Below are 10,643 nucleotides of genomic sequence, written 5' to 3' on the forward strand. Positions count from 1 at the left end.
GTTGGGGGAGAAAATTTAGCCACATCAGAGGGTAGGGCATTCAAAGGGCACCCTCAGCTAATCACCTCTGTTATCACTGTACTGAACATTGTAAATATATTCCACGGTGGATTTTTATCTTTAGTCTAGATGGTTCTCACCTTTTTTTTACTATGCATCTGTATAAGAAAAGGATACATCTTAGTATATTTATATTTTATTCATTCAAAAATTGTACACATGTATTACTGTCTTAATATATTATGTACACTGTAACACCTAAAGAAAAAGAAATATTTTTGAAGGATGAGATGAAACTTAAAAGCAAGAGGTCTATCACTTTCTTCTTGTGGACCAATCGATTTTAATGTGTACTTCTGGCATTTGTGTTCTCCACTGAGATAGCATCTAAGTGAGGCCTTGTCTGATCTAAAATTGTACCTTAAACCCTCACAAACATGCACATTTGCATTCTTTCCAGGCAAAACAAAACTAAAAAAAATTAAATTTTTTAGTGCTGAAAACTTTCACTTGTCCTCACACAAAGTCCAGCAGAAATTTTACTGGGTAAAGTTTTACTAATTCCTCTAAAATAGACTTCATTCATTCTAGGTCATAAAAAGCAAAGACTGAGCACCTGTTATTCTACTAAGTATGTGGCATAAAAGTAGAACTGTTATAAATTGATAAAGAAGTGATACCAAATAGAGCAAAAGTAAAAAAAAATAAATAAAAATAACCACAAATGTGTCTGCTTTAATTTCCTCATAGGAACCTTTCACCCTAAAAACACCTAAACATAAAAAGATAAATATTATTTGATCCCCTAAGAGTTTTCTCTGCTCCATTTTAAGAAAAAAAAATTACCTCAGAGATCCAGCCCTTTAGCAGTGCCATAGGTCACTGAATTCTTTTTAATTGCTATTTACTTGATAAAGAAAAATATTGCTTAACATTATATGGATAAATATTGTAAGTGTTATCTGGATCCACAGGGAGCAATTTATGTCATCAGTGATGTTTTTCTTCAATTTCAAAGAAAAAGTATGACACCCAATATAAAATGCATCCACCCCAATTAAAGACTATCTACGGAATAAGAATGGCCTGCATTGTACCTTTATACACAAAACTGATCCCACACTTACAGTTTACCAGATAATTTGACTGCGTTGTAACTGCTGAAAATGGAAATATTAAATCTCTCACCTCCTACTTATCTGCATCTCACATGTGATTCCACACCATTAGGCCCTGCTCTTTCTCCTCTGGAACACTTGGATGATCCGTCTTCGTATCTGTGTGGTCTTTACACTATAGACAATAGGGTTTAGCACAGGGGGAAGCAGCAGGTAAATATTGGCCATGAGTGTGTGCACTACTGGCGATAGATGCTTCCCAAATCTGTGAATCATGGTTACACCAATGAGAGGAACATAGAAAAGGAGCACCGCACAGACGTGAGAGAGGCAGGTGTTGAGGGCTTTGAGCCTTTCAGCTCTGGAGGCAATGCTCAGCACAGTCTTCAGGATGAGCACATAAGAAAAGAGAATGGTAAGGGCATCCAGCCCTAAAGTGAAGATGACGATGATGAGGCCATAGAGGCTATTGACACGGGTGCTGGCACAGGCTAGCCGCATTGCATCTTGGTGGAGGCAGTATGAATGAGACAGAACGTTGGAATGACAGAAGGGTAAGCGCTTTATAAGGAAGGGCACGGGGAAGACCACACAGACTGCCCGGGTGAGGACAGCTATTCCAATCTTGCCGATGATGCCATGAGAGAGGATGGAAGCATAGCGTAGTGGGTCTCGAATGGCTACAAATCTGTCAAAGGCCATGGACACTAGCACTCCTGATTCTACTACTCCAAATCCATGAATGAAGAACATCTGTGTGATGCACGCATCAAAAGTAATCTGAGGGACATTAAACCAAAAGATGCTGAGCATGGATGGCAAGGTGGACACGGAGAGACTAACATCAGTCAGAGCCAATATACAGAGGAAGTAGTACATTGGCTCGTGGAGACTTGGATCCTCCTTAATGACAGCCAAGATGGTGCCATTTCCCAGCAGAGTTAGTGTGTAGAGGAGGCCCAGGGGAAAGGCCATCCATAGGTTCTTGCCTGGCATCCCCGGGATACCTGTCAGAATGAAACTATGGTGGTTGGCATGTGATGCATTAGAGTTCATCACAGTGTCCTCCATATTGGGTAAGGCAGGGCTCTCTCACTCAGCTCCCAGCTCCTGAATTGAAAATATATTCTCACAGAAGACCATCAAATGGCTCAATGAATGCATAAGGAGAACAGCAGAGAGAATATGTTAAAAACAAGGTCTAGATAATTTTTCTATCAGTTTGGCTTTTTGTTTCCCAGGGAATCACCTGAGATAAATTTTCTTCCTGATGATTTATTAGTTCATTTGAAAAAAGGAGAGAAGATTCAACATCCAGCGTTTAGTGTGTTCTAGCAGTTCTCAAGGTCTGACAAAAAAGAGGCAGCCACACTGAGGGCCTTAATGGTACAAAATATTTAGCTAAAGAATTGAAAGCCACCGAACTCACAATATCATCACAGCACACATAACTACACTACACAATTCCACTAATGTCAAAAATCCACACCAGCACAAATCCACACGTGTGTGTGGATGTATATGTGTATATAGATTCTCCCACATGCCTAGAGGCATCTATTCTGCTGTATTTATAATGGCTTACATGTGCAAATAGTCATATTAGAGGTTAATATTTTTCAAATAATTTGCATTTCATATTTACAGATTTCAATAATTTATGAATTTTCACAAATTCATTTTAAAGCAGGAAGAAGCACAAAATAAAGGTTATTAGCCTGGAAACAATCACATGTAAGGTATGAGAAGGTAGCTACTCACAGGGCTTTTATTCTGAGGCCCTCCCTGACATACCAGAAACTGGGAAGTCATTCTTCAAACCTCCTCCTCATCAAGGCAACATTAAATCAATTCCCAAATTTACCTCCAAAATATTTGAAAAATGTGTCCCCTTTCTTCCATCCCTATAGCCCAATAAACAGCACAACTCATTTGTTCTGGTCTACACTCCTTTGATGGCTTCAGAATATCTTCCTGTAGCCACTAGCGACCCCTTCTAAAACACTCTTAATTTTGAAGTCAGAGTAAATTGTTTAATTATTTTTTTAAAATAGAAATCTGATTCCCTTGTCCAAAGCCTAAGGTCCTTTAAGGGTTTCTATTGTAATTAGAGCAGAGTCTTAAATCCTTATCTTAACTTTCAAGGTCTTGCATGATTCAGTACCTACCTGCCTCTCTAGCACCAACTCACACCACTTGCTCTCCCTTTTGGTCTGTTGAATCCAGACAAACTTGCAGACTTTAAGTTCTTGAATCTCACTCAACTATTTCCTGATGCAGGGTTTCCACATATGTTGTTCCCACTGCCTTATGCTCTCCTCACCCCTGGTAAAGTTCCTCTTTGCCTAATAAAACCTTTCTATCCTTCCCAAGTCAGCCTCCTCCAGATGCCCATAATTGTTTAAGCCTCCCTGGAATGCTATCTTCACATTCTTGCTTTTCCTTCTCATAAGGGAGCACAGTTCATTAAACACTGCCTAAGTACTTGTTTACTGTTTCTCTTTCCTACTAGAAGTTAAACTCCTAGAAGAAAAGGACTACTTTTCTTATTCATCACATCACTGAGCATATGCTAAGCATTACTAAGTTCTCCTTATGCATTACCTGAGTGAATGAAACAATGAACAAATGAATAAGGCTAACTAAATACATTCTTCTTTCCGGGAATCTTGCAACCCTCAAACTCCTCGCTGATCTACTGCGTGTGAGCTGAAAATCATCAAAGTAATAATCTCTTTGCCGAAAAGGGCACAGGATGGGAGAGGGAAACATAAATAGGGAACCTTTGAGAGGTTATATCACGTCTTTGTGATCGTGTTGTGAGAATAGAAAAAAAGTTTTTGAGAGTTGGTATATGGGAAATACTGAGCTCATAAAGAGGCCAAGAAATGATGCACAAGACCAGGTGAGTTTCCCTGCCTATTTTGTGACCGGTTTCTTCTGCTTTAGAATAGTGTTTGCTGTTTGGTAAACATGACTTCAAAGAATTTATTTGCAGAGTCTCATCTCTTACACAGGGAGAGATCCTTGAACGTAGAACAGCTCACTTACAAAGGGTGCATTGTATCTTACAGACCTTTCTCCTAAAAATCTTCATTCCCAGATCCAAATAAAGCACTCTGTGCTGCCTGACCATTCCTCTGGCCACACTTTGAGGAACAGGCTTTATTATACTTTACATCTTAAGTGAGAATCCTTTTCTTGTTTGGGCTTGTTGACCCCTCAGTACAAATAATTATGATAGCTTTCACTTGGAAAGAGTCAGTTGGTGTATCCCTGTTAGAGGTTTTTCTTGGGAAGATCTTGTGAAAAATCTGATATTTTCCAAATAAGCCCCCAGAGACTGCTGAAGCACTGTTCTTACAGCCTTTGACTGGCTTTTATTTTACTTTTTTTCTAATCTGAACATATTTTACCCTTTTTCTCTTTTCTCCTACTCTCATTCTATCTGGATTTTCTTTCCCATCTTCCTAAAACTTTTAGTTCTCTCCTTCTTCCAATTCAGTTCCTATTTATTCTTCTACCCCCTCTTTATTTCATAGCTCTCCATGTTCTATGGAGAATGTAGTATATTTCTTCTTTTACTCCTAATAACAACACTTACATTATACTCTTTCCTTACATTTTTTCTTTGCTTTTCACCACCCCATGACACTGTATAGAATTTTCTAGTCTGTTATTCATCTTCCTCACTAATATTTCTATGAAGATTCAAAGAAATAAGGTGCATAAATTATCCAACACAAAGCTTGCTATGTAGAAGGCATTTAAGCAATTGTAAGACTGATGTATTACCTGTTTCAAGTTCAAAATTAACTTGGTCTCTTTCCTTCCCTGAGACTATTGTACTGAGTGCTTATAAAGACTTCTCAAACCTCTGGTGGTTTCTGGAGCCATCATGATCCTCCAAGGATTTCTCAACTCCTCTGGACAAGTCCCTTGAGTGGTTTATGGAGTGCTACCTGACCTATTCCATCCTGGATTTCCCTAAGAATACCAAACTTTTCTCTCATCTATCACGTTGTTCTTTCTTTCTTCTTCTTCATCTCAAATTTTCTTTCATTCTGATTTTTATTTGTATCCTCCCATCCAGCTTTGAAGAAGGGAAAGGGATCTACTTCTTCACCTAAACCATTATTTAAAATCCTGTGTACACATACACATTGTAATTTACCTCTTTTTAGGCCTCATATTAAGTCACTACTACATAAACCACAGGGTCCTAGTCCTATCTCAGTCCAAGGCTTCTGACTTCAAAACCAGTCTCTGTCTTAAAGATGACATAGTGTTTTAATTTGCTATGAAATAGGGCTGGAGTCTACTGTTATCATCAGAGGGAAAGAAGTGTTGCCCGGAATTTTCTATCAGGAATACACAGTCTGTTTTATTTTTTTAAGTTTGTTGAACTTTAGTTTCCTGGGTTGTTATTCCAATCTATCAAATATAATTTATTTCATTTGTTAAAATATATTTTTCTATAATACATTTTTATCATTGATGTAGCTTCTAAAATTATAGGAATAATTTATTATTCCATAAGGCTATCATTTCCTAAATTGTCCAAAGACTCTTTCTACCATCTCTTTATGCCCCTTTTGAGTTCATTTACTATCCTTCACAAAGGCATATTCACTTTATAACAGCAGAAAACAAAAGCCAGGTGTTAACAATTCTTACATTGATACTTTTAGTTTTTCAAGCATAATAGGGGGTAAAGGGCAGATGGTTGTAATTGTTAAACCCATTTCTTGTCCACTGCATATTATAACTACCCATGAAGGCCTACTGCCTTATAAGTTTATATTTTGAACAAATGTTTGTGAATATGTCCAGAAATCTATGATCTTTCTGTGTATTTATAGTTTTCTCTGATTCTATATCTGGTTTGTTTATAAATATTTTTTAAACTGCCTTTAAGCACCCACAGTCATAAAGTGCAAAGAGTTTAAAAGACAAGGTATTTAACCTCAAGGAGTTTCTAGATTTGTGAGGGTACTTGACATTCTGTTATCACTTTTCAGTATTGTACAGGACAAAACTTAGCACATACAAAGTGTTTGGTGAAAACCTTGTGCTGGCTTAGGTTCCTCTAAGGACATCAGAACTTGCCTCATCTATATCTGCAGAAATTTACACCTATCTCTAGCCTGATCTCTTCCAGAAATATTCCCAGATTTATTCTAACAATCAAGATTTCCTATTAACTGGAGTTCTATTCTCTCCAGAGCCTGCCTCTCCATATCTAAAATGGCTAAGTTCAATAGAAAGAATAAAGGCTGTGGAGACTGTAACACCTTGGTTTAAATCACAGTTTTAATTTTTTAGTGTATGATCTTAGGGAAAGTTACTTAACCTCTCATTTAATCAACATTCATTTGTTTGCTATTATCAAAATGTCTACTGATTAAATCCAGCTATTCATCTCCTTCAAATCTCCTAAAATGCCTAGAGGAAAATCATTCAGCTGTGTTGACTATTCTTACTTTAAATTTATTTCTAAAGATCTAAAATACTCCTTCAATACTTCTGGAAAATCATACTTTGTGACTCTTCCCCTATTTCTTTAGATGACTAGTTTACACCAGCCCTTTCTCTTCAAACACCAAAAACCATAATCAAATCTTTATTTTTGATTGACAACTTTGTTTTCTAGTTCATTAAGAAGATGAAAACCTTCGGAACAAAATATCCAGAGTCCCACACCACATCTATCCACCTACTAATAGTTGTTCAGTATAAGCTGAGTTTCCTGTTACTGCATACAAATTAGAGGAAATATTCGTGGTCCTTTATTAAACCAATTCTTCCATTTTAATTTGTCTCCTGTGGTCACCTCAGGAACATCACTTCAGAAATTATTTTTATCACTTCCTTATCATAAAGTATTTACATTCTAGCTGATTATTTATATGGGATCAAATATGTTGTCCTTCTGTCCATCAAAAAATAAAAAGAGTGTCCCACCAGTATTTTTCTCATTTCTTTGTTCCTTTTCAATATAAAAACTCTAAAGCATGAAGAGTAGCTACAAAAGGGTACTCTTGTCTATTTCAGAGAGAGAAGGTTGGTAATATCTCTCTGCCTAAACCACAACAGTCCTACAACCATTTCAGCCTCTGGAAATTGACCAAAGCCAGAAAGCAAATTGAGAAACATTAGTTTTTGAAAAAATGGCTATTGGTTCAAAAGAACAGCTAGCATCTGCCACATTCTCGCCTGCAAAAGCCACGATTAGCTTTACCAGCTTAGGGCTGGCTGAAAAAATAATAGCTGTGCTACCAGAGAGTGATGACCTAATTCTAAGGGGGAAAAAAAGGGAAAAAAATGTACAGCTAAATTTGACAAACTTGGGTATGAAATGAACAGGAAACCCATAATTGTGGGAGCCTGAGTTTGCAAGCAGGGTTCATTGAGAAAGTTAACCGGGAAAATCTGGAAATTAGAATTACAGAAGGGATAAGTAAGTTTTCCATGCATCTGTGGCTTTCTGAGAAACTGTACAAAAGAAAGTCAGGTTTAATATGGGAGCATAGGGAGATTTGAGAACTGGCTGAATCTTAAATGTATTCCCCCAAAAATACAATCAGCAGCAGCCTTTCAGGCTCAGGGATTTCACTACAAACATTACTAAAATTATTTACACACCACAAAGCAATGCAGACACATGAGTGAATCCTAGGGAGCCAGGCTAAATAATAAAAGAAAATTAAAATCTGAGAAGACACATCAATGGGTTTTACTTTTAGGGAAGATTTATTGTGGGGGGACAAATCTCAGGATTTACTTCAGGAAAGTTACTAAAAGATGCAAATGAAAAAATCCAAAACACAACAATCTTCTGAAATACAATTAAGAATTCAGCATTTCTATGATATAATATTTAAAATATCCAGTTTTCAATATAAATTTAAGAGATTTTCAAAGAAACAAGAAAGCATGACCCATAGTTAAGAAAAACAGCTCTCAATAGAATCTGACTCTGAGCAGGCCCATATGTTGCTTTTAACCAACAAATAATTCAAATATATTTTAAATGAGTACAAAGAATTAAATAAAACTATGTTCAAACAATTAAAATGAATATGATGATAATGTTTAATAAATAGGGAACATCCAAAAGAAACTATAAAAAGAACCAAATGGAAATTTAGAAACTGAAAATTACAACTAAAATGAAAAATAAAAAGGTACATGGGCTCAACAGATTAGAGAAAGCAGAAAAAAAAGAGAGAACTTGAGGATACATAAATCAAAAAGTATCAAATCCAAAATATGTAAAGAGTAATATAGAGAGCAGCTTATGTTTGTGGGACTATATCTAACATACTAACATATAAGTAATGAGTATTCCAGAATGTGAGAGAAAAGTGACAGAGTCAATATTTGAAAACATAGCATGAAAAAATACATTTAAGAATAGCAAAATCGGTTAATATACAGATCCACAAAGCTCAAGAAACCTAAATTAGAATAAATAAAAAGACAATAGCACTAAGATGTATCATCGTCAAATTGATGAAAACCCAAGACTGAAAACAACAAAAGAGGAATGAATCATCAAATTTAGTTAAGGCCACAAGTTCAGTACTAGAATATAAAAACAATTGCATTTTGTATACTAGTAATGGACAATACAAAATAAAATTAAGAAAACAATTTCATTCCCAAAAGCAACAAAAAATAAAACAGAAGAAAAACTTAAAAGAAGTACAAGACTGCTGTACTCAATTTTAAAATACATTGCTGAGGGAAACTGAACATCTAAATAAATTGAGAGTATACCCATGTTCATCAATTTGAAGGCTCAATATTGTTAAGATGGCAGTTTTCCCTAACTGAACTATAGATTTCATGTAATTCCCATCAAAATCTCAGATATTTTTGCAGAAATTGAGAAATTGTTTTTAAATTTTACTAAGGAATGCAAAGAAGCTAGAATATCTGAAAATTTTTTAAAAAGTTAAACAAAGTTGAAAGATGTAAACTATGTCATTACAAAATTTCCTATGACATTACTGTGATCAAAACAAAGCAGTGATGGCATAAAACTATACAACAAAGGCACCAAGTCAATTCAGTGGGGGAAAGAAGAGTCTCCCACAAATGGTGCTTGGAATGTTGGATACCCAAATGGAATTAGCAAGTTACTTTAGCCTTTAATTCTCATCATACACAAAATTAACTCAAAATTTGTCATAGACCTAAAATGTAAAACCTAAAATTAAAGAGCATTTAAAAGAAAACAGGAGATAATCTTGTTTTATTTGGTAGGTTAGGCAACATTTTCTTACATATAATGCTAAAAGCACAATCCATAAGAGAATTAAATGATGAATTTGACTTTATAGACATATTAAGAATTAGATTCTAAATAAAAAACAAAAACAAAAAACACTGTGAAGACAATGCCAAGGCATACTACAAACTATGAGGACATGTATGCAAATCATGTTTCTGATAAAGAACTTTTGTTCAGAATTTATAAAGAACTCTTGCAACCAAATATTAAGACAAACAACCCAACATAAATAAATAAAATATTTGAATAGGTATTTCCTCAAAGAAGATCTACCATGGCTAGTAATCACATGAAAAGATGCTTAACATCATTAGTTATCAGGGAAATTCAAATTAATCCCATGAGGAGGTGCTATTACACATCCATCAATCTAAAAACACAAATTTTGGTAAGAATGTAAAGAAATTGGATACTTCATTACATAGTCAGTGTGAATGCAAAATGGTTCAGCCACTCTGGAAACAGTTTGATATTTTCTTCAAAATTAGACAAAATTAGACAAAACCACATACCAGGAATTCCTTCCTTAGGTATGTACCCAAAAGAAATGAAATGAAAATATATGCCCACACAAATATGTATGTGCTAATAGTTGTAGCATTATTATTCATACTGGTATTATTCATATGCTGGAAACCATCCAATTGAAAGGAACCAGAATATACATACATTCACCAACACGGATGAACCTCAGAACATCATGTTAATTGAAGGAGCCAGAAAAATAAAGACTACATGTTGTATGATTCCACTTATATGCCATTTCCAGTAAAGGGAAAACAATAAAAAAGAAAGAATATCAGTAGTTTCCTGCAGCTGGAGTTGGGTCCACTAGGGTTGACTTCAAATTGGCATAAGGAAATATTTTCAGGCAATGAAAGATTTAAAAGTGCTTTGGGGTAATAGTTGCAGAACTGTCCATACAAGTTTGATCATTGTATGCACACTGACAATGGGTGAATTACAGGGTTTGAAAATAAATTATACCTCAAAAATAAAATGAATGAAATAGAAAGTTTAAAAAAACAAGAGCTAGAATACTATTGCTATAATTCAGATGTTGAAGTCATGGTAACTTTTCTAGGATGGTAGAGACAAAGATGAAGATACTTTGAAACATATGGAATATATTACGGTTGTAGAACCAATAGGAGTTGGCAATGGATGAGATATAAGAAAGAGGGAAAGACTCAAGTATATCCCCTGGAATTTTGGCTTGAGCATCT

At 35.4% G+C, this 10,643-nt stretch overlaps 1 protein-coding gene across 1 annotated transcript; it reads right to left on the reverse strand.

Annotated features, from left to right (window-relative positions):
* Nucleotides 1-1,226: 1,226 nt before the first annotated feature.
* Nucleotides 1,227-2,174, reverse strand: LOC143645148 (olfactory receptor 51H1-like). The gene has a single exon (XM_077114727.1). It carries the CDS (start codon nucleotides 2,172-2,174, stop codon nucleotides 1,227-1,229), a length of 948 nt encoding a protein of 315 aa, XP_076970842.1.
* Between the last annotated feature and the right edge of the window lie 8,469 nt (nucleotides 2,175-10,643).

This window comes from Tamandua tetradactyla, chromosome 8 (assembly GCF_023851605.1).
Source record: "Tamandua tetradactyla isolate mTamTet1 chromosome 8, mTamTet1.pri, whole genome shotgun sequence".
Taxonomy (NCBI): domain Eukaryota; kingdom Metazoa; phylum Chordata; class Mammalia; order Pilosa; family Myrmecophagidae; genus Tamandua; species Tamandua tetradactyla.

Excerpts from the sequence above, each read along its gene's own strand:
- LOC143645148 (XM_077114727.1), bottom strand. The coding sequence starts at position 2,174 with ATGAACTCTAATGCATCACATGCCAACCACCATAGTTTCATTCTGACA.